At 38.4% G+C, this 25,529-nt stretch overlaps 1 protein-coding gene across 1 annotated transcript in view; it reads left to right on the top strand.

The window, feature by feature from the left end:
• The window catches only part of TMEM260 (transmembrane protein 260), a 62,168-nt gene extending 37,055 nt beyond the window's left edge, over nt 1–25,113 (top strand). Inside the window, exons 10-16 of the mRNA XM_017872221.1 lie at nt 814–983; nt 3,808–3,979; nt 7,644–7,792; nt 15,462–15,638; nt 16,662–16,715; nt 18,174–18,264; nt 22,849–25,113. Coding sequence (XP_017727710.1) covers nt 814–983; nt 3,808–3,979; nt 7,644–7,792; nt 15,462–15,638; nt 16,662–16,715; nt 18,174–18,264; nt 22,849–23,103 — 1,068 coding nt within the window. The 3' untranslated portion in view covers nt 23,104–25,113. The remainder of the gene's footprint in view (nt 1–813; nt 984–3,807; nt 3,980–7,643; nt 7,793–15,461; nt 15,639–16,661; nt 16,716–18,173; nt 18,265–22,848) is intronic.
• The last annotated feature ends 416 nt before the right edge of the window (nt 25,114–25,529 follow it).

Here is a 25,529-nt window from a genome sequence, read left to right as displayed (position 1 = left end):
TTTTTGACAGCTGAAACTGAGTGGTCTGTGTGTGTGTGTTTAGGAAGCCTAATAAATAATACCCTACTTGATCACCTGAGTTCTGAATCAATTGAGAAACAAGATAACACAGTACAATGGGTGGGAGAATCACTTTTAATCTGATAATACTGAGATTGGAAAAGGTGGCTTATATCTGTAGCCAAGGGGGCTTCCTCTTCCAGCATCCCAGAATAGACAGATTTACCCACTAGTCATAGGTAGTACTGTGGAGGTCAAGCCTCTTCTCATGTCTCCCCCACCCAACTTGTGCCACAGAGATAGACTCTGGACCTGGACAGGTGCTTGCTGTGGGTAGCTCACTTCCAGGAGAAAGTGAGAGGAAAAGAAAGGGTGCTGCAGGTCCAGTCCCAGCTCCCAAACTCCCCAGTTGGATAAGTCCTTACATCCTACAGAAAGAAATACGTGAGGGGTCAGAGAGAGGCCAGGACAGTGGAGCTTCTCCCTGTGGAAGGAAACATCAGGAGGAAAGCAAAAGCATTCTCTAACTCCTTCAGCCTGTGTATTACTGGAGTTCAAGACGAAGGCCACAGTATTGAAATGAATGTGTGGATCTAAAAAGGGAGATGCACCTGTCAAACTGGGAAGGAAGAATATTTGAAAATAGAAAAATGAAATGACCTGGGCTTAGATTGGGGAACTCAGTTAACAAAACCTGAATGACAACAGGCACACACAACTAAATGCAGGCAGTATATTTTAAAAATATATAAGTAGCTGACTGATAGCATAAACTAGTCAACTGGACCTACTGATTGCTTGTCTCTTTCACAGGTGGAACGATTCTGGATGCAGAGCAATGCAGTAGTGGCCGTCCTCGCTGGCATTGGTTTGACTGCAGTTGTGTCTGAGACTAACAGAGTACTGAATAGCAATGGGCTTCAGTGTCTGGAATGGCTTTCTGCAACTCTTTTTGTAGTTTACCAAATATATTCTAATTACAGGTAACACATGGTTGTTTTTATGAAAAGTAGCTGTCAAGCCAGAGATACCTGAATATTTAGATTCTAACACTTGATTTCATTTCTAACTTCTACTGGTTGTCAGGACTTAAAGTGAGATAGCTTGGTTGAATGCAGTAGTTCTTTAGCTTTTAGGGTTGTTAAACCTCCTGAACCAGCATCTTAGTATGGGTGATGTATGGTTTCAGGCCATTGCAAACAAGAGTTTAGGTGGTGCATGTAGACTATTTGTATCTTTTTCTCTAAAGAACCCAAGAGATACTTTTAGAATCCCTAGTATAGGTAAAATTCCATGACCTAAAATACCACTTAGATGGAGAGTAAAATGATTTAGGGTTTTTGGTATACCCTAAAATAATTCACTTTATTCTTTCCTTTATGTCCAGTTTACTCTGTAGTAGTAAATATTAATGTTTTTTTGGGGGGGGGGACAAGGTCTTATTCTGTCCCCTAGGCTGGAATACAGTGGCATGATCGTAGCTTACTACAGCCTTGAACTCCTGGGCTCAAGCAGTCCTCTGCCTCAGCCTCCTCAGTAGCTGGGACTATGGACACATGCCACCATTATCATGCCTTTTTTCCTTCTTTTTTTTTTTTTTTTTTTTTTTTTTTTTGTAGAGACAAGGTCTCACTATGTTGCCTAGGCTCGTCCTGAACTCCTGGTCTCAAGCAAGCCTCCGTCTTCAGCCTCCCAAAGTGCTGGAATTACAGGTGTGAGCTACTACACCAGCCTTAATTATTTTTAAATTAAGTTCTAAAGTTTCTTAACTCATATATTATTACTATTATATGTATTTTTCCAAATCTGTTTAATAACCATTATAATAAGAATCTCAGTCTAACATAAAGATGTCTAAGTCTTAGACTATAGTTCATTTATTTCCAGCAATATCAAGTACACATTATGGAACTGGAAGAGAGAGTCCCTTGGAATTTTGCTATAGTGAGATTTAACTGGTATTATTTTAAAGGATTAAATTTTCTCTTTTAACTTAACTTTAAAAACCAATGTTCTTACCATTCAACCCTGCAATCTTATTACTGGGTATATACCCAAAGGAATATAAATCATTCTACCATAAAGACACATGCAGGCAAATGTTTATTGCAGTGCTATTCACAGTAACAAAGACATGGAATCAACCTAAATGCCCATCAGTGGCAGATTGGAAAAAGAAAAAGTGGTCCATATATACCATGGAATACTATGCAGCCATAAAAAGAATGAGATCATGTCCTTTTTAGGAACATGGATGGAGCTGGAGGCCATTATCCTTGGCAAATTAACACAGGAACAGAAAACCTAATACTGCGTCTTCTCACTTATAAGTGGGAGCTGAACGATGAGAACTCATGGATACAAAGACGGGGAACAACAGACACTGGGGCCTACTTGAGAATGGAGGCTGGGAGGAGGAAGAGGATCAGAAAAAAGTAACTATTGTGTACCAGGCTTAGTACCTGGGTGACGAAATAATCTGTACAACAAACCCTGTGACATGAATTTACCTGTATAACAAATAGCAAACCCACACATGTACCCCTGAACCTAAAATAAAAGTTAAAGAAAAACACACAGCATTGTTCTTTATAATACTGGGGTAGAGCTGGTGTTAGGAAGTCCACCAGGAGGCCTTGAGAGAAGGGGCTGCATGTCCTGGACACAACATCATCGCTAGTTCAAGCAGGTGCACCAAGCTCACAGTGTGTTTCCCAGCCTTTTCTTATCCCAGTCATCTCCTGGCTCAGGCCATTAGGGCAGTCCAGGTTCGACACCAGACATGTTTGCACAGGCTAGGTGTTTTTATCTTGTTTTGATTTTTTTCATTTGCCCCAGGGGGAATGGAATACATAGCACCTTTGCTAGATGGCAAAATGTGCCTCATCACTCTGCAACATAGGGAATTAGGTAGGAAACAGTAATTTTTACATCAATTACAAAGGCAGGGATAATATTCTGTTCCTAGAGGTGTTCCTTTGCTTTGTGATACTAACCCAGGTATTCAACTTGAGGCTGTGTTTCTCAGCTCCGTCAAATGTAATGGGCCTGATAACAACAGAAAGGGCATTGCTTGTCTCATTTTTTGATACTAATTACGGTTTTGTCGTCTTTTTCTTTTTTCATAGAATGCTCTTAGAACTCATGCCAGTTTTTCTTTGAAGTTAGAAAGTTCACTTCATTCTTGAAAAGGATGAAGTTATTGGCAATAGCAAATAATGCCTGGAGAGAAGTAAACAACTCAGGAAACTCTTCCTCCCCTTGCTTCTCATTGGTCTTATCCCCTAGCGATTTCTTGATCTCCAAAGGCGGAGAGGAACACAGGAGGGGAGAAGTGGAAAGGATCAACCTCTGCATGCAAGAAAATCATACAAATGTCATACAAGTTCAAGTCAGAAATGGGCAGATTTCCTTTTGCAGTTCTGAAAGTTCCTTTGAGTAAATGGAGTTAACATAAACTTGCCTTAAATTCCAAGTGGAATCAGAAATCTTAATTTCTAAAAATAAAATTGGATTGCACTTAGGGGAAAAAAGGACCTGTTCTCGTGTACTGATTCCCTCTTTGTGGAAGTGATTATAAACTCCAGAAGTAAGCAGTAGACTGATTTTTTTTTTCAATTGCACAATTAGCTGCTGCTTATCAGATGATAATATTCTTTCTTCAGATATATGTATTATTTTAGAATATATTGAAACACTAAATGTTTATTGTATGGTGGGAAAAGAATGGCATAGAAAATAAGCCTAGTCTTGTTAAAACTGTAGCAAAGTGTTGCTATTTTAATTTTTTTGGACCCTTTTATTTAGCATTTGTGACCAAAGGACCAACTATGTGATTGATAAATTTGCAAAGAACCTTCTCACCTCTATGCCTCATGATGCAATGATCTTACTGAGAGGAGATTTGCCAGGAAATTCTCTCCGTTACATGCATTACTGTGAGGGGTTGAGGCCTGACATTTCATTAGTGGATCAGGAAGTAAGTATATGAAACATATACTTAGAATATAGCAATGATTTAAAAACGTGTTTTGGAAAAAACATCTTTTTTAAAATGGTACTGTTTTCATGATCACTGTTAGGTAGAATATATATGACATTTTACATGTTAGGTAGAATATATATGAGCATACTTGTTTTTTTATTTTAACTAATAGCATAAGTCACACTAGTTGCTTCTCGTTTAAAAACATTTAAACTGAATGTTTTAAGAATTAATGTGTTTCATGTTAGATTCATAATATTTTAGGTCTCTCGTTCATGTGACAAACCATAAAAGTGTTCGTTGTATTGCAAATCTATTTTTAAATTGTTATTTTACATTCAGGCCGGGCGCAGTGGCTCACGCCTGTAATCCCAGCACTTTGGGAGGCCGAGGCAGACAGATCATGAGGTCAGGAGATCAAGACCATGCTGGCTAACACGGTGAAACCCCATCTCTACTAAAAATACAAAAAATTAGCCGGGCGTGGTGGCACACGCCTGTAGTCCCAGCTACTCAGGAGGCTGAAGCAGGAGAATGGTGTGAACCTGGGAGGCGGAGCTTGCAGTGAGCCAAGATTGCACCACTGCACTCCAGCCTAGGCGACAGAGTGAGACTCGGTCTCAAAAAAAAAAAAAAAAAAATTGTTATTTTACATTCAGCTAACTCAGCCATTCGAATTTACCTTGCCCATTGGTCCAGGGATTAAAATAAATTATATTGAATATGAAATAAATCATACTGTAGGTAAGTAAACATTTCACTCAAAATAGAAATTTTTAACCATAATTATGCTGTAGAATTTTTATATAAACTTTGTTAATGCTATGACAAAATACATTAAAAGAGGACTTGCAAAAATTTTGAGGGCTATGAAAACATTTTTTTTTTCATTGAAGAACTATTTAAACTGTAAGATTTTTTATTTAAGCCATAGATTCGTAAAAGGGAAGAAGCCTGTCTCTGGTGTTTTTAGAGCAGTCATTAGGAAAAGAGAAATTCTTAATCTTAAAAGAATAATATGATGAATTCAATTGAACAAATTATTAGGCATTGTATTTAATGCATTTTGTTGAATGAATGAATAATTATAATTTTTGGAGAAAACTTTGAACAGGTTCGTAAATATACAGTTTTACATTTTAATAAGCAATTGCATTTATATCATAGATGCCGATTGATTAATTTGATCTGCAGTCAAGTTTCTGACAAAAGCTAGGTTATTTGTTAATAACATGGTTCCACACTATGATTTTAAACACTGTTTAGGATGTCAGCTACTGTAGTTGAGAAGCATGGATTAGAAAGTGAATTAGACCTAAACTCAAGTCCTCATTCTGTCACTTCCTGGATGTGTGACTTGGGGCTAATGATTTTTCCTCTCAGAGCTTCTGTTTCCTTATTTATGAAATGTAAGTCATCATTATATAAGTTAGGATGCATTTGAATGCAAGAAACAGAATATCTGACTTAAATTACTGAGTTTTTAGCCTCACATGATGAGCAGTCTGGAGATAGGCGATGTTAGGATTGATAATATGAGCAGTTCAGGGACGTCAGTTTCTGAGGCAGCTTTTCTGCCATTCTCTTGACTTTTCCCTCCCAGTCACAGGATGGATGCCCAGTTCCAAACATCACAACCTAAAACAAAGCACAGTGCTTCTTCTGGGTATCTCCCTCTCTCTTTCTATTTATTGGGAATAACATGTGCCCCAGAAGTCCCTCAGCAGACCTCCACTCAGGCCCCACTGACCAATACTGAGTCATATACTCACACCTCAACTGCTCATTAGCAAAGGAGAACGACTAGACTGAGAACATAGCAGCCTGAGCTACCTGATCAAAATCAAGATTGCGTTAGTGAAAAAGAAGAAGGTATTCACTGTTGAGTGGGCAATCAGCAGTGTCTGATACAGTTATTCTCACATAGCAAGGTTATTATGAGAATTAAATGAGGAACAATAAAGTCCGTAGCACACAGTGGGTATGTAATTAATATTAATATCCTCCAGAACTGGAACTATTGGGCAATAAAGCCTAATTCAGTAAGTATTTTTCTGAGTATTTACAGTTTAGACTTAGATTAAAATTACTTTGTCATTTGCTAGTTAAATATATAAGACAAGTAAAACATAAGCACAATTTCTCAAATGATGATATCCAAACATAACAAAGCTTTGGTGGTATAAATGGGAGTCTCTTCTTTAAAAAGAGGGAATGGATACATATCAAAGTATAGAGTTAAGTATGTATTAAGTATAGAATTAAGTAAAATGATTTTTTCTAATATAAGTAAATTATTTAAATCAAAAGAATGTGTAAACTTGTAAGGATATGTAATTAATATAGGGCTGCTAATAAATTCAGATAATTTGAAATGCCCAAAGAGTTTTTAACTTTGAGGCCTAGATTATTACATGATTAAGCTTCTCCAGGGCAGGGGTTATATCTTATTCATTATAGATGAGCATACTTGTTTTTTTGAATGAATAAAATAATGGCTATTTTGTCTAGGTTGTCTAGTCTGGCCATCAAAGACATTTCAACTTCAGCAAACATAATTTGAGAACTGGCCAGGCGTGGTGGCTCATGCCTGTAATCCCAGAACTTTGGGAGGCCAACGCGGGTGGATCACTTGAGGCCAGCAGTTCGACACCAGCCTGGCCAACATGGTGAAACCCCGTGTCTACCAAAAATACAAAAATTAGTTGGGCATAGTGGCACGTGCCTGTAATCTCAGCTACACGGGAGACTGAGGTAGGAGAATCGCTTGAACCCGGGAGGCAGAGCTTACAGTGAGCCGAGATCGTATCACTGTACTCCAGCCTTGGTGACAGAGTAAGACTGTCTCAAAATAATAATAAATTTGAGAACTATTCTATGCCAGCCAATGCGCTAGGTGCAGAGACACAGAGATGAAAAAATACAGTACCTTTTCTCTAGGAGCTCACAGTCTGGTGAGGAACAGGCTCTAATAGAGGTGAGTACAAAGTACTGGAGGAGCATGCCATTCTGGCTGTGGAGACAGAGGAGGGCATCAAAGGAAGTGATATTTACACTGGTTCTTAAAGTTGAATGCACGTTCTCTAGGTCAGTGGTCCCCAACCATTTTTACACCAGGGACCGGTTTCATGAAGGACACTATTTCCACAGACTGGGGTTGGGGTGGGGTGGGGAATGGTCTTGGGATGAAACTGTTCCACCTCAGATCATCAGGCATTAGATTCTCATAAGGAGCGTGTAGCTTAGATCCCTCACATGTGCAGTTCACAATAGGTTGACGCTCCTGTGAAAAATCTAATGCTGCCACTGATCTGACAGGAGGCAGAGCACAGCAGTAATGCTGGCCCCTGCTGTGCGGCCCAGTTTGGGGGCTCCTGCTCTAGGTATTAGAATGGGGGAAGATCCTTCTGGGGAGTCAAATGCGGCAGGTAAATTGGAAGAAGGTACTGATGTGACTGATGATAGTCATGATAAAATCCAAGGTTTATGTCACTAAAAAAGTAATCATTACCACATTCTCAGTTGTGCTTATATTTTTCAATTATATATGTATTAGGTTGCTGCAAAAGTAATTTAGGTTTTTGCCATTACTTGATAAACTTGATTCTTTTTAAGAAATATCTTAAAAGTCTGACATCATGTGTGACTTTTCTGGCAGATGATGACTTATGAGTGGTATTTACCCAAGATGGCAAAGCACTTGCCAGGTGTCAACTTTCCTGGGAACCGGTGGAATCCTGTGGAAGGAATATTACCTAGTGGAATGGTCACGTTTAATCTTTATCATTTTCTTGAAGTAAATAAACAGTAAGCATTCTTTTTATATAATAGCTTTTCTAAAATCTTAAGCTTTTCTAAAATTGTTTCTGTAGCAGCTGTGCCTCATCCAAAAGACCAATTTTCTATACCTATTTCCCTGTCACTGGTGAGATTATCTTTGTAATTAAATTGAATATCTGTGTATAAATAAGGCCAGGCAGAAATAAATGTTATTTTGGGTAAAGGAAAAATAAAGACAGATTAGCAAGAACAGCAAATAAGATCTTAGTACAATTCACAGAAATTGGAGATGTGCTTGCCTACTTGAAATCATTGTAGGTGGATGGCAAGCAATTATAGTTCCCCTGATCAACACTATGGCCCCTTTTAAGTGTAAAGCAAATGTTTTCAGGACTAATCACTATATAAAATAGCTTAAAGATTTTATAAAGGATAAGACATTTTATAAATAAGAAAAACACGTACAGTTTATGCTAGCTGAGATAAGATACGAGAATTTTGAATTCTATACTTGAGAACATAAAATTATTTGTAGTTAGGTCAAGAATAAATAATTCCCCCAGTGGCATAGTGTTGAACATTTCTTCTGCCATGAAGCGCTTAAGATTGTTCAGAGCTTGAAGAAGAAACAACTTATTTCATGATTTCTTTTTTCTTATAAAGAAGACTTCAGAATGTCTTTGTAAATCCCAAAATTAAATTATCCCTTGCTAAGAACATAATAATGTGGTATTTTGGGTGTTTAGAGCCTGAAGTTTATGTGGCTCGTGGAGTAAACGAAAGTAATGGGTATAAATGTGCTGTGAGAGTAAACATTTAATTATTCTATTCTAGATAAAATATTAGGAACCATTAACATCCCCAAATTGGCATTTTTGTGAATTTTCAAGAATTCAATCCCACAAGCATTTACTGAATGTCTACTGCGTTACAACTTGTATTAGGCTCCGGCAGTAGAAAGATGAATGAGATTCAGTTACAAATCCAAGTAGAACACAATCTAGTTGTGTACATACATAGATGTGAATACGACTAGCCATAATTTGGTGGGATAAGTTCTGTACTATCAACACCTTGTCAGACATAGTAAATGTCAGACATAGTAAATGCTCAATAGGTGTTTACTGAACAGATAGATGATTTAACTGACAACATATGCCAAGTATTCTGGCAGCATGGATAAGGAAGCCATTAATTCTGTTGGGGGACATTCATTCAGCATTTTTTAAATAGAAACTGCATGTCCAAAATGTTCCAAGAACAATATGATGGAAATGTCGTATGTTCTTTGAGGAAACTCTAAACAACACAGAAAAGTGTAAAGATGATCAGTATCATCTGTCTCCCAAGGACAGATGCTGTTAGTATTTTGATAAATATTGTTGGATTCCACTCATCTTTAACATGAATTACTTATTTTTAAAATACACATACTCATACATACTGTATTATGTATAGCTGAGATATCATTATCTGTCCAATTTTTTTTAACCTACCATTATATCATAAGCATTTCCCCATGTATTATTGTCATTTTTGGCTAATATTCTCATAAGATGCATAATAATGTAACAAATATTCTATTTTTTGGGATATTCTGTTTCTAGACTTTTGCTATTATAATATACAATGATGATGAACATTCTGCCCCATAAAGTTTATTGTTAATATTTTTGACTAACAAAGATCGCTGCATAAATATTACTTATTAATATCAGTTCTTTAAATAGTTTTTAATTGTAAAAGTTGCATGTGTTTGTTACAGAATGAGAATTTTTTTTTAAACTAGAAGAAAACATTGTCCTATTCACTCAGAAACAACACACATATAAAAAATGCGTATTTTTACAAAGGTGAAAGCATAAGTGTCCTTTTTTTATACTTACTATCATAAAACAATTTCCTTATGTTTTACAAACTATTTGTAAATACATGTACTGTAATTTAAAATAATAAGTGAATAAAATTATTAGGAGATATTTAACATGGTATCTAATTTTAACTATAATAAATTTATACGTACAACAACTGCTTTGTATATGTAGGTTTTTTTGTGGAGGGGCAGAATTTTAAATTATTAGCATCGATTATCAGAAGTAAAATTACTAAGTCAAAGGACATACATTATGTAAAGGCACGTGATAGAAATTTTTTTTCCCCTCAAAGGGATGGACTATCATCATATGAAAGTTATCTAAATGCGTACCTCTGAAAGGAATCTAGCTAATGTTTAGTGAGCACCTATTATTTTATTTTTAACATGCAGTAATATTTACTTTTCTTTTTAGGGGGTGTGGTATACAGTTCTATGAATTTTAACACATGAATACATTTGTGTAACCACCACAGCAGTCAGGACACAGAGCAGTCCATGATTCCATGAACTTTCTTGTGCTGCTCCCGTATAGTCATACTGTCCCCTCGGACCTAACCCTGGCAACCACTGATCTGTTCTTCATTATTATAGCTTTGCCTTTTCCTGAATGTCATATAAATAGAATCAAAGTATGTATGTAACCTGTTGATATTGGTATATTTCACTTAGTGTAATGCCTTTGAGAACCATCCTAGTTGCTGTGTGTATCGATAGTTCATTCTTTTTGTTTCAAAGTAATATTTCATTGTATGGATGTACTGTGGTTTGTTTATCCATTTACGCATTGAAGGACAGTTGGGTTGTTTCCAGTTTGGGGCATTTATACATAGAGCTGCTATAAATGTTCATCTATAGGTTTGTGTGAGTATGTTTTTCTGCATGGGGTTGGGATTGAGTTGTTTTCTTACTGTTGAGTTTTGAAAGTTCTGTATATATTCTAGGTACACAACCTCTGTCAAATATGCAGTTTGTAAATATTGTCTCACAGTTAGTTGCTTGTATTTTACAAGTGTCTTTTGCAGAGCAAAACTTTTTTATTTCTTTGAAATTCAAATCCAATTTTTTTCTTCTATGAATTATATTTTTGGTATCATATCTAAGAACTCTTTGCCTAATGCCAGGTCACAAAGATTTTCTCATGTTTTCTTCTATGAGTTCTGTAGTTTTGTTTTTGTGTTTGGATATCAAATTGTCCTCATACTCTTTGCTACAAAGATTATCCTGTCTTCAGTGCATTATATTTGCACTTTTCTCTGTCTATACCAAAGAAAAAAAATCTTCTGGGGTTTTTTATTGGTTTGAACTTAATTCATGTTTTGTGGTTTATCTTTTCATCCTTTTGTTTCTAACCAACCTATATCATATTTAAAATGGGTGTTTTATAGACAGTATATATTTGAGTCTTGTTTTACTATCTCAGATATCTCTATCTTTAATTGCTGTGTTTAGACCATTTGCATTTAATATAAATATTGATATGCTTACATGTATGTCTACTATTTTATTGTATTTTTTTAGATTAATTGACTTTTTGTATTTCTTTTTTTTTTTCTTTTGAGACGGAGTCTCACTCTGTCACCCAGGCAGGAGTACAGTGGCACAATCTTGGCTCACTGCAACCTCCGCCTCCCAGGTTCTAGCAATTCTCCTGCCTCAGCCTCTTAACTAGCTGGGATTACAGGCATGTGCCACCATGCCCAGCTAATTTTTGTATTTTTAGTAGAGATGGGGGTTTCACCATTTTGGCCAGGCTGGTCTCAAACTCCTGACCTCGAGTGATCCACCTGCCTTGGCCTCCCAAAGTGCTAGGATTACAGGCGCAAGCCACTGCGCCTGGCTGACTTTTTGTATTTCTTTTTAAAATGTTTATTGAGATTTTCACTATATCGCTTGGTAAAGTTTTTGTTGTTTAGTTTTTTTTGAAGTTGGTTGCTGTTGAGATTACAGCATCCACACTTAACTTTTCATGGTCTACATAGGAGTAATAATTTACCACTTCAAGCAGAATGTGGAAACCTTACTGCCATATAAGTCTTTTACTTTTTGTGTTATATGTTATGTCAGATAGGGTCGTTTTTATTTCAGTAGTCATACAGATATTAAAGAACTTAAGAGAAAAAAATAGTCTACAATATTTATTCAGATACTTACCAGATCTGTTGTTCTTTCTTCAATCCTGATATTCCACATTTTCCTCTTGTATGATTTCCCTTCATTCTGAGGATATTCCTTAAGCATTTCTTTTAAACCAAGACTATTAACAGCGAATTCTCTTAGTTTTCTTTTATCTGAAAATGTCTTTATTTCACCTTCTTTTTTGAAGGATATTTGTGGAAATAGAATTCTGGGTTGATAATACTATTTTCTTCAACATTTTAAAAATAATACTTTAGGCTGGGCACAATGGCTCATGCCTGTAATTCCAGCACTTTGGGAGGCTGAGGCAGGAGGATTGCTTGAGCCCAGGAGTTCAAGACCAACCTTTACCACGTAGGGAAACCCTGTTGCTACAAAAAAAAAAAAATTAGCTGGACGTGGTGGTGCACACCTGTGATCCCAACTACTTGGGCAGCTGAGGTGGGAAGATTGTTTGAATCCAGGAGTTTGAGGCTGCAGTGAGCTATGATTGTGCCACTGCACTCCAGCCTAGACAACAGAGCAAAACCCTATCTCAAAAAAAAAAAAAAAAAAAGTAAGTTACATTTTTTTGGCCTGTGTAGTAGCTTCTAAGTAGAAATCCATGGTAATTCAAATAATTGTTCCCCTAGGTGAAATGTATTGTTTTTCTCTGGCCATTTTCAAGACTTTTTATTTGTCTTTAGTTTTCAGTAGTTTGATTATAATATATTTTAGCATGGATTTCTTTGAGTTAACTTGTTTGGAGTTCACCAAGTTTCTTCAACCTGTAAGATTGTATCTTTCAAAACATTTGGGAACTTTCCATACATTATGTCTTTAAGTAATTTTTCCTGTTTCACAGTCTTTTTTTCTCCTTCTGAGACTCCGATGAAATGAATTTAGACCTTTTGGTATTGTCCCACAGATGCCTGAACTCTGTACTGTTTTTCAATGTTTTTCTCTTTTTGTTTAAATTGTATCTTTCTCTCTCTCTCTCTTCAAATTCCCTGACATACTGTCTCACCAAGCTTATATTAAGCCATTTGGTTCCTTTTTATATATTTTACTTTTTTATTGAGCTTCTCCATCTTTCCTTTTGTTTCTAGAGCATTTGCCCTTCTTTGCATGGTTATAATCATTGTTTTAAAGGCTTTGACAATTCTAGCATTTGTGTCATCTTAGAATTGACATCTATTGATTGTCTTTTCCTTTATCAGTTGAGTTTTTTTGGTTCTTCATATGCTGAGTAATTTTGGATTGTATCCTGGACATTTTGAATATTTGGGTCTTATTTAAATCCCAAGGAGAATGATGACTTTTTGGTTTGTTTGTTTAGCAAGCCCGTGGCCAGGTTAATCTCAGCTTTCAAATTCTGGCCTGCCTTCTGTGAACTGTGGTTCCAATACCAGTTCTGTTTCCAAAGCATTTGCAGTGCTATTTGGATCAATCCCATGTGTCTGCTACTGTTACTGGTGGCGAGTGTCTGAGTTACTGGCAGCAAACCCATACAGGTCTGCAGCAACTTCAATTCTTGCCTCCTCAGAAGAAATAATTCAACTGAGGGGCATAAGACAGAAGGAGAGATCAGGGCAAGTTTTAGAGCAGGAGTAAAAGTTTATGAAAAGCTCTAAAGCAGAAGTGAAAGGAAGGAAACTACACTTGGAAGAAGGCCAAGCAGGCGACTTGGAAGACAAGTTGCCCCATTTGACCTTTGACTCAGGGTTTTATATGTTGGCATATTTCTAAGGTCTTGCGTCCCTTCTCCCCTGATTCTTCCCTGGGGTTGGACTGCCTGGATGTGCAGTAGCCTGCTAGCACTTGGGAGGTGAGAATGTGCACTGTGGGCCAGGCACAGTGACTCATGCCCATAATCCCAGCACTTTGGGAAGCTGAGGCCGGTGGATCACCTGAGGTCAGGAGTTCAAGACCAGCTTGGCCAACATGGAAAAACCCTGGCTTTACTAAAAATACAAAAATTAGCCAGGCATGGTGGTGCATGCCTGTAATCCCAGCTACTCCGGAGGCTGAGGCAGGATGATTGCTTGAGCCTGGTAGGTGGAAGTTGCAATGAGCCAAGATCATGCCACTGCACTCCATCCTGGGCTACAAAACAAGACTCTGTCTCAAAAAAAAAAAAAGAGAGAGAGACTGTCAGTGTGTGTACTGGAGTTGTATGCATGCTCACTTGCGTTCTTCCCTCACTGGTAGAATGGCCTTAGAAGATCATATACCCGTTAAACTCTGCTGTTTTGCCTTTTAGTGCACATGCTTGAGCCCACTTGTTCAACTCCTGAGATCTTTTCAGGAAGCTGCTGATCACCAGTTTCAGGTGTTTCTATCTATTGGGAAACTTCCTTTTCCTGGTGCTGGCTGTGACCAGTTACTATTTTAGAGAAGCAGTGTGACAAGTGTCTGACCATCACCTGATGGTTTTCTGAAGTTCCTGGTGGGGTTGGGGTGGGACGGAGGGGAGTCCTCTCCTGCCCTGCTCATCCTGACTAGCTACCTATGGTAACACTACCGGGTACCCAGTCTGGAACCTGGGTGGTGCTCTGCCCTGTGGTTAATTTTACAAACTCTTTAGGGTCAGACCTCCATGCTCAGCTCAGAGATAAGCAAGGAGCTTATATACAACTTTATGGGATTACTCTCTTCATCTCTCTCCTTTCTGTGGTCACCCCATTACTTTCCAACTTGCTGGGGCCTTCCTTTTTGGTTCTCTGGCCAGAAAGCTGGGGCTTTAATTTCTTTCTTCTGCTATGCCCTTCTGTGACTGTGTCTGCATCTGGAGCCAGGCTGAAGGACAGAGAGATAAAAAGCAATGGAGATTTGCCCCACACTCTTGGAACCACAATGCCTCTGCTTAGAGAGAAGTTTTGGGTGCCTGCCAACCCACTGCTACTATCACTATGCTGCTGCCTCCACTCATGCCACAGTGTTGCCTGGCACCTGGGAAAGGAGAGAAGGAAAAAGCCCTGGGGGATTTCCTCCACTGTCTCCAAACCTTAGTCCCCTTTTCTACTTCTTGGGTTACAAAAAAATGTGGGGACTTTTCTTAGAGCTTTTTTTGTCCTTATTTGAAACATACTTCTGAGTTTTGAGCTTCCTTTTTCCCCCCATGGTGGGAAAAAAATGGTAAACTTATCACTAATGTGATGGAACGTCTAATTCTGGTCATTTTTCTCAATCTTTCTACCATTTACTTTTCAGAGTCCTCAGATAGCTGCTCCACGTATTCTGTGTCCAGGAATTAAAGTTGTGTACAGTGGGATAGACAAGGTAGACTGTAGTTATTCCTTCTTCTCCAGAACTAGAACTTTATTATTTTTTTAAATAAATAGAGATGGGGATCTCACTGTGTTGCCCAGGCTGGTCTCAAACCCCTGGCCTCAAGCGATCCTCCCACCCCAGCCCCAAACTGTTGGGATTACAAGTGTGAACCACCACATCCAGCCTCTATTATGTTTTGACACTTAATTATATCAGATACCTCATTATCTTAAACAGCTCTGAAAGATAGTTGTTGTACCTGTTTCACAAATGAGAAGACTAGACCCAGATAGTTCAGTAAATTTTTCCAAAATCATATAGGTAATAAATATTGGGAAAAAAAATCTAAAAATGATCTTTCATGAATTATATTTACTTAACATTTAGAACTTTAAATTTTAAGTACATCATGTATTTTTCTGTTTCCAACAGAAAAGAAACATTTGTTTGCATAGGAATTCATGAAGGCGACCCAACCTGGAAAAAGAACTATTCACTTTGGCCATGGGGGTCTTGTGACAAATTAGTTCCTTTGGAGATTGTATTCAACCCTGAGGAATGGATTAAACTTACAAAAAATATCTATAACTGGACTGAAGAATACGGAAGGTATGAACAGCAGGTGCATTTTGATGCATATAAACATAACAGTTTTGAGTACCCAAAAAAGCCACTGCATTTTGAGATGCCTTTTAATTTTTTTGTTTTACTTTTTATTAATTGTTAATATTGTTACTTGCTACCCACAAAATACCATAAAACAACAGAGAACATGTCTTTCTCGTTCTCCTATTTACAAAACAATGGGGAGAGCGGAGGGAAGAGAGTGCTGGTTGTGTGGATACCGTGATGGGGGATAGATGATGGCACCTTCTACTTCCAAGTCTTTGAATACTGCATCGTCCAGCATCCTATAGCTCATTACCCTAAAAGCGGACGAGGTTCATTAACTGCAGTTGAACTTTAAAAGGCATTCTGTTGCTTATGATAGTTTCCATTTGCGCAAACTTGTCACTTTTTTTTTTCTTTAAGAATGGCAGATAACTTCTCTGTGAGGGAAGACTCAGCTTTGAGTAACTTTGTTTTCAGAGTTTCTTGGCATCAATCTAGTTATGTTTTAGAGGCATTTCCTTTAAGCGCAATTTCTTTTTTTTTTTTTTTTTTTTTTTTTTTTTGGGTGAGACGGGAGTCCCCCCTCGCCTCTGCCGGCGCCCCAGGCCCTGGGAGGTGCAGGTGGGCCAGATTCTCCAGCCCTTCACTTGGCCAAGCCCGCCTCCCCGGGGGGTTTTAACCGCCATTTCCTCGCTGCCTCAAAGGCACTTCCCCATAAGCCCTGGGACTAAGGCGTCCGCCACCCGCCCCGGCCTAAGTTTTTTTTTGTGAAATTTTTTTTTAGTAGAGACGGGGTTTTTTTTTCCACCGTTGGTTAGCCGACCAAGGGGGGATGGTCTCGATCTCCCGTCGAATCCCCGGAGGCGGAGGTTTTTGCGAGTGAGCCAAGGGGATCGTGCGCCCCATTGCCAATTCCCCAGCCCTTGGGGCAAGCAAGAAGCAAAAATTCTTTCTCAAAAAAAAAAAAAAAAAAAAAAAAGTGGATGACCAGAAAATATTATTGTTTTCTTGTAACTACAGGTTTGATCCATCTTCTTGGGAATCTGTGGCCAATGAAGAAATGTGGCAAGCAAGGTGACTAATCTACATTTTTGTGTGTGCAGTTTATTTTTAATATGACAGGGAAGTAGCCTATGGCAGTTTTAATTTCAAGAGTAGGGGTGAGTAGTGATAATGAAAATAACATTTATGAGCAATTATGTTTTTGAGGCACCGTACTAATCATACGTGAATATTTCAGTTCATCCACACAATAACTTCTGAGGTTATTATGATCCCCATTTTATAAAAGAACAAACTGGATGTGGAAAGGCTGCTTGTCCAAGGGCACACTGCTGCTATTGATGGAGTCCAAAGTTCACATCTGTCTGCCTCTGGAACACTCATCTCTCCTATGCTTTCTTGCCTTAATTAAAGTGAGTGTAATTGATTGAGTAGAAATTAATCATTACAACCTTGCCTCCATTTGTAATGTGCTTGTTAATTAGTTAAGCACTTATTTAATACTTACTGGAGGCCAGATACCGTGCTAGGCATTGAAGCTACACATATGAATACGACACAGTTCCTACCCTCATGAAGTGCATAGTCTAATGAGCAGACAGACATGTTAAAGGAGATTGGAATATTATTCTGATGCAGCCTATACTTTCCTGTAGTTCAGAGAAGAGAGATGTCATCCTGTCCTATATGGAACATTTCATAGGGATGCAACTTCTTTTGGTTCCTGTCATTTTTTTTTTTTAAATCATAATAACACTAACAAACTTTGGCCTAAGTATTAATGTAAAAGTCCTAAGTAATGCAGACGGAGTATCTTGTACATAGGGAGTGCTTCCTTCAGCAAAAATGTATTGATGTCCAGTCTGAGCCAGGGACTGTACGCTGAGAACAGTTATGATACAAAGAGCTTACATAAGTCTGAAGGGGTTTTTAAATAGTGGTCAAGAAATACAGCTGCAAAATAATGATTGTAAATATAGATCAAGGATATACCGTATGTTTGCACAATTCACTGTGATTGAATGTGGGAAAGCTGGGAAGAAATCACATAAAAGAAGAAAGCAGGTAATTATTTACACAGGTATTGATTTAATTGGTGTTCTGAATACAACCTGGATGAGTTCATGAGGTCTAAGGGTCTAGTCACCTTGGAAGAACTGGGCACACATGGTATGAGCTTCGTGATGGGTACCTTAAGGGATGTGTTGGCAAACTCAGCAGGTTTCCCTTTTCCTGGCTTCTCTTGCATAACAATAATGTACATTTGGAAGATGAACAGTGTATAATAGTGATGATGAGTGTAGGCTTTTTTTCTAAAAGATTTGGTCATTAGTGTTAATGCAGCATCTTGGTGGGTGGGTGGAGGGATTGTTGTTGGTTCAGAGCAAATGTCCATAAATATGAGAGAATTGAAAATAATACAATAAAGAATTTTGTACATCCCTTATCAGTGGAGAAGCCTGGAAGATTTAGCCCTGAATGTGCAATTGACTGTATGATTTTAATGAAGGTTCCTATCCTCACCCCCAGGATGAAAACACCATTCTTCATCTTTAACCTGGCAGAAACTGCTCACATGCCTTCAAAAGTGAAAGCTCAACTCTACGCTCATGCATATGACGTATGTTATACTTTTATATATAGATATAGATATATTTGGTGGGAAGGTGATGGTGATTATTCGGGATGGATAGAGGGTATATCACATTAGAATTTTTTTATTCTTTTATTTCCCTCTTAATTTGGACATTATAAAGCAGCAATATGAACAAATCCTCAATTGTATCACAATATCCAAAGTAAATGGCTGTGGTAGGCAGAATAATACCTCCCACCCAAAAAAAGTCTATGTCCTAATCTCCACAACCTATGAATCTATGTCTATGTCCTAATCTCCACAACCTATGAATATGTTACCTATGTAACAAAGCAGGGGTGGGGGGGATTAAGTTAGGGGTCTTGAGACAGGGGTTATTCCAGATTATCCAGGTGGGCCCAACATAATCATAAAAGTCCTCATGAAAGGGAAGCAGGCAGGTCAGAGTCAGAGAAGTAGACCTGATGCAGACGCAGAGGGCAGAGAGAGAGACTTGAAGATTCTACATGCTGACTTTGCAGATGGAGGAAGGGGCCAGGAGTAAAAGAGTGCAGGCCACCTCTGGAGGAAGTAGGAAAGGGTAAGGAAACAGATTCTCCTCTAGAGCCTCCTGAAGGAGCGCAGTCATGCTGGTTTTATGACTTCTCACCTCCAGAAGTGTGAGGTGATAATTATATGTTGTTTTAAGCCACTATGTTTGTGGTAATTTGTTACAGTGGCAATAGGAAACTAATATAACAGCTTAATATAAAACAAGTTCTAGCTGGTTACTCTCTCTGCAAAAGTCATGACCCTGGCTACACTTGAAATGATAGGGCCGTGGCTTGTTGAGATTTCATGAGAAGAGAGAGAGTCATGAAGGGTGGCTCTGTCTTCTAACTGTGGCCCCAGGAAGCCAAATGAACCTTCGGAAGACACAGCCACACTGAAGATCTTGCACACGTCGGTCCTTTCTGATGGGAAGTGGGAGCAGATACAGGAGGCTTGCTGTGGCACTATTGTAACCAAGTCTCTGCTTTGCTGTGACTTATGGCACTGGGCACTTCGGACACTTGCAGAGTCTGCTCTATAGGAAACTAATATCCTGACAAGGGCCAATGAAAACAGAGGGTAGGACCTGTATATATGAGCAGCTGAGATATTTCTGCCATCTCTAGACTGCTGTGGTTCTACTCAGCCAGGACAAGTGTTTGGTGCTAAGACAAAATAGCATGGTGTCCAATCAGTATGACCACTTTTACTCCTCAATTGTGATCTCTGGTTCCTTGTTTATTCACTTATATTCACTCACAAGGCATTTCTTGAGCACCCACTCCATAGCAAATAGTGTGCTGCAGACAGTTAAGTCATCCCTGCTATCAAAAAGGTGGCAGGCTAGAGAGAGACAGAAGATCAAGTCCTCAGTCACAGTTCAGACTTGAGAGTGCTGTGAGAGGCACGCAGAGGTGCTACAGAAACCCAGAGCACTGGACCGGAGCAAGCTGGGGAGTAGGCTGGTGAGGGAGGAAGGAAGGGAAAGCTTCCAGAGGGGATGTCATTGGAGTGTCATCTTGAAAGATCAGAAGGAGCTAACCAGACAGATGGTAGGGCAAGGAGGCGAGAGAGGGAGGGGAGAGCAGTCCATAAGGAGTGAGCCACGGGGGCAAAGGCAGAACCCTCTGAGGCACCCACTTGAGGACAGCAAGATACCCGATTATAGAAGGCAGCATGCTGGAGTTCTGTCTGGCAGTAGGGCGGCCCAGCTTCTAGGCCCACTCTGCCATTAGTTGTCAACTGTGAGTCAATGAACCTTTCTAGGCCTTTATTTTTTTTTTTTTTCTAAAAAAGAAAAAAGAAAATGGGCTTTAAACTTGAAAAGATCATCTTTCATATCGTGTTCATGTACTAATCCTGTTTATCTCTAATACCTTGTAATTCTTTGAAAAACAAGTAATATTTAGTTGGGAGAAAGCCGAGACTTACTGATATTTTATATTCTCATCAGTGACCGCTTCCATGGTGTGTTGTTAGGCTACTACTAAAGCTTGCTTGTGGATTTGTTGTCCCTTTGGGTCAGAAAGCTCTCTTTTTTTCAGTGAATACAGATTATTGGTATCTCCTTTGCATAGTCTCCAGATGTGTGACAGTGTTTACAAGACAAATGAGGCCAATTACTTCATGGTAATTACTTAATTACCACCCCTAGTGCTAGTTTTTCAAGAATGTTCTTGTTAGGTGTGAAGAATATAATTTTGTTGCTGTTTACATTATCCTACTCAATAGCGCATACAGAATATTAAGTTCAGGTGACTTAATAATTTAGGCATGGTGGGGGAGCAGGGCAGGGAGTAGCCAATTTATTCCTATAGGAATAAATTGCATAATTTGAAGGTGTCCCCAACTAACAGAATACAGTCCACTAAGACTAATGTCACAGCAACACATGTATATAGAGGAGGAAATATAATTCCACATAATGAAGAATGATGGGCTTCTTAAGATATGGCACACGTGGCTTAATAGGACATCTAAAATAAGTTGATAATGCATCAGTAACAAAATGTTCCAGAAAAAGGTAGCACAGTTGTCCTGCTGCCTGAAGACTAGTAGGTGGGTCATGAATAAGCCTCCATTCTCTGGAGCAGTTGGGGAAATGCTCCTGGAAGTATTGGCATCTATTTTGGACTTCAGCACCTTAGTGTGGGTTGGTGGGGTGGGGATGGTTAATGGGTACAAAAATATAGTTAGACAGAATGAATACGATCTAGTATTTGATAGCACAACAGGGTAACTACAGCCAACAACATTATGATACATTTAAAAATAACTAGAAGAGTATAATTGGATTGTAACACAAAGAAGGGATATATGCTTGAGGTGATGGATACCCCATTTACTCTGATGTGATTATTATGCATGGCAGGCGTGTATCAAACTATCTCATGTACCTTATAAATACATACACCAACTGTGTACCCACAAAAATTAAAAATAATAAAATAGCAAACATGAATCTAACAGGTATATATTTTATAGAAATATGTATTATACTTAATTTACAAAATAAAATTGATATGTGTAAAGCAACAACAACAAAAACTTAGTAGGATTTTGAAAACTGAACAGCTCCTGAATGCCTACTTTGTGTGGGGCAGCATGTTACAGCCTTTATACCCGTGTCATATCAGAGGAGGCCTCAGGAAGAGAAACCACTGGAGAAAAAAGGATGAGGGAAAGGGTGAAGCAACTTTGAATATTTTACCAAGAGGATAAAAGGGTAGGAGGCTCACAGTAACCTTGATGTATATGAAAGTGCATGGTGATTCTTTCTCATTTTTTCTTTCTTTTCTATTTATTTATTTTTTATAACTAGAGATGGGGTCTTGCTTTGTGGGCCAGGCTGGTCTCCCGCTCCTGGTCTCCAGCAATCCTCTGGCCTCGGCCTCCCAAAGTTCAGGGATTGCAGGCATGGACCACCATGCCCAGCCTCTTCCCTATTGTATAAAATCAAGGGAACTAAGGGGAAATTTGCTTTAAAAGGCAGCTGGATGACTGAGGGTTATTGACTATTGAAACAATATATCAAACATGGATTATGGAATTTTTCGCGAGGGTGCTATTTTAAAATAGGTATGCATTTGTCTGCCCTGGAGTAGGAATTGGAAAAATAGATAATATGATTGGGTTTCTTTTAACTAAATGATGTCATGTCTAATTCAAAAAGCCCTTGTCCCTTGGAGAAAGCACTATTGCTTTCCTGTACTCTCAGAAAGTCTACAGGTTAAACGCCTGTGAATACAGCTGTAACTTGACAATCTCCAAGAAAGCTGTGAGATTCTCAAATAAGCAACTGTAATATTCCATTTTGCAGATTTGCATGTTTTATTTGTTAAATTTTTGATGTGTTTCCTCTAGAAAACTCAATATCAAAAAATCTGACTCTATCCAATTAATACTCTCTCTGATGTTGAAAAGCAAAATTCTAAATTCCTATGGGCAAAGTTTTAACTATCAAAATTGTAAATTACAGGGTACTGTGAAGCTTTTCAGTAGCTCACTTTATGGATATCTCTTAAATTCTATCACACCCAGCCTCTGTGATGATGAATTTGTCTGGGTTGTTTTATGGTTGCTATTGTTATTAGTGTTATTTTTAATGTAGAGAGAAATTTCTGTCAAAATGTGAGACAAAATTTAAATTCCTTCAAGTTCTTTTTCCAGGCCATCTTCTAAAGAAAGCTGTTTCTTTTTTCTCCAACAGCTAAATTTAGAGTTGCAGCTCTTCTGCCTGTTGAGTAAATAGCTTTCCATGAATTAAAACTAAATCCCTTCCCCAGAACATCTTTCTGGAGGAAGAGCATTTTGTCCTAACACAGTGTGTCTTGGGTTTCCCCTGCAACATCCGAAAACCTCAGAAGCAGTTTTAGATGCAGCATATTTGCCTCCTGCTACTGTAGTAATTACAGTAACATTCTTGCACTTTCTGCATGGCCTAGCAATGATTAGATTTTTACTGGAGACTGCTTGAATTTTTTGTTTCTTGTTATTAATCCCTCTGTGGTTTGTTTGTTTTTGAAAAAAAAAGTCAAAGAATAACAATGGAATACCAACATTTCTGCTGTTTTCTAGCTTTATAAGGAGATTGTCTATTTACAAAAGGAGCACCCAGTGAATTGGCACAAGAACTATGCCATTGCCTGTGAGCGGATGCTGCGTCTTCAGGCAAGAGATGCAGACCCTGAAGTGCTGTTATCTGAAACCATCAGACATTTCCGTCTGTACTCTCAGAAAGCACGGAATGATCCACAGCAAGCTGATATTTTAGGTGCTCTAAAGCACCTAAGAAAAGAACTGCAAAGTCTGAGAAACAGGAAAAATGTCTGACACAGCAAAATATGAAAAACCTGCTCATCATTCAGCTTCCAAAATTCTGAAGTCCGGAAGTTTTTCCTTCAAGAAAAGAAACTGCATAAAAAATTTAAAACTAAGTCATCTCCCAGATATAAGCAACATGGTGCAGCCGTACTGTTTAATGGGGTGTTCAGTGACTAAGATCTACTATTTATGCAAAATTCTGTTTATCCCGTGTTACCAAATTACCATTTCAGTGAGAAGCTTTTGAAAAGTCTTCTGACTTCCAGTCTTTTACCAGATGACTGCGCTGGATTAGATTCTAGAAGAGAATGAACCATTTTCATATAACTAAATATTGACCATGAACTGTTTAAGGGCCATGCTTATTGGGATCAGTTTTAAAGTTAAATTCTTTTGATATTAATACCAGACCAAAGACATTTTCTGTTTCCTGAACAAAAAGAATGAATCATGTTAGGCTTTAGGTGGGAGTACATTTTTTACAAAGTAGCTATAGTTGTTACATAGCCTTACACTTCAAGCTAAGCACCAAGTGGGTGATATTTTGAAAAAAGTTTGTGTTTTACTGTCTTAGATCGTTCTCAGAAATCACTGAAAAAAAAAAGCTAATTTGATGTTTGCTTATTTCATTTGCAGAAACTGGTAAAAGGATTTTGCATTTTCTTAATTTTATATTTATGTTTTATTTCTATTTGGACTCAGAGATCTAGGCCCAATAATTAGCAGGCTCTTGCTGCCAAAATGCAAAGGGGAAAAAAAAGGCAGGGATTGGCGGGGATGGGGGAAGTGGCTCAATAAATTCATTTCTGTTACAAGCATCTTTTATACATATTACTAAAGAGAACATAGTAAGAAATGCAAATAATAGTTCTTTATTTTATTATGACAGTTAATTAATAGCAACCTGTTTTAATGAATAAAGTCACTCAGAGTCCTTCAGCACTTCCTAAGTAGAGGCCAGAATCTGTAGGGCTTCTTTTCCCCCCAATTGTATAGCTCCTAGACTCCAAGCACTATATAGGCCCCTGTATAGAAATGCTCACTAATGAAGAGGGAGGGCTAGAAGCTTGTCTGCATTCAAAGATCACTGGTGAGTCATTCAGCAAGAAAAGGCCCCTTACCAGGAATAGTCACAGTTCCGTGGCATTGTACTAGCAAAAGGGTCTGATCAAAGGTCTCCTGTGGAGCTTGCATGGTTCCCTTTCATACTACGACCATAATTAAAACCACTAATTCTCTTTTAAAATGCTGCAGGATGCCATGTAGGCATCTGTCTGGAGTGTCCTTTGTGATGTCATAAGCTGTTAAGGACCAGTGCCGAGGGCTTTTGAGTGAAATGCCAGTCATGAAGGTGCTTCAAGACAAGGGTGCCTCTAAAAGCTTGACAGGGCCTTGACTGCACAATTCGAGCTGAATTTGCCCCTTGTCAGCTGCCAGTAAATAAATCTCAAAGGGGGAAAAGCTGAAGTTTCATTACCTGATCCATGGGGCTTTGTTGGTTTTGGCATCACACAGGGGAAGCTCTTGCCCCTCCATTCTCTGGATTTGAAGATGTCCATTGGAGCCTGCAGTGCCTGGACAGGGTTCAGAGCGGAACCTTTTGAAGAGTGTCAATAGTTGTAACAGTTCAGCTGTTAGGAAGACAAATAAATGGAGGAGCTCATTAATCCGCTTTTGGCTCTCAGTGCCTTTTGCCCTTTTATCACAGCCTTATTAGGCTCCTACTCATCTTGAACCAGAAAAAAATGAATTGAAGTTGTTGAGTACTAATTGGCAAAGACTTTTAATCATGGGCCAAGAACTTTCACTGACTTGAAAGTAACTTCTCCACAGGGAAGGACCAAAAACCTGGTTTACCTTAAAACAAAAACCTGTTGGAGTTCAGTGTGGTGTAAAAATGTAAGGAAGCGTTGATAAATTGTCTAAGTTTATCCATTTGAAAGAAATTGTGTAAGATTATGATATTCTCTTTTCTTTTAAAAAAGAAAGTACAATAAAATTCAAACATTTCTTAGGAAAGCATTGTCTTTATTGGTTCAGAAAAGAGATTGCACACATGTGTGATGGTCTTGTTTGTTTCTGAACATCTATACACAGGTATGTGAATATCCATCTCTGCATCTGCATACGCATGTGGTGTTTGAGGAACCTTATTGAAAGTGATATTTCCTATTAGTCGCCTTAAGAATGGCAAATGAAGACCTCTTTTTGAGAATCTCTGCTTTTAAATATTTTTAAAATATGTGTCTGTACTATGGAGCTATGTGTATGGCTGAATGTGCTTTATGTATAGATTATTGTCAAACGGTACATAGATTATTTTGTATGTGTGCAACAACGGCTTTGGGCCACTCTCTCTTTGAGAAACCAATGATATAATAGCCCAGAGTAGATAGGATCATAATAAGTTTCTAAAAACCACTGGTAAATGAAAA

The sequence above is a fragment of the Rhinopithecus bieti genome, unplaced genomic scaffold, assembly GCF_001698545.2.
Source record: "Rhinopithecus bieti isolate Rb0 unplaced genomic scaffold, ASM169854v2 scaffold_6717, whole genome shotgun sequence".
Classification (NCBI taxonomy): domain Eukaryota; kingdom Metazoa; phylum Chordata; class Mammalia; order Primates; family Cercopithecidae; genus Rhinopithecus; species Rhinopithecus bieti.
Note: the sequence above shows the minus strand (reverse complement) of the source record. Positions and strands in the feature narration are given on the sequence as shown.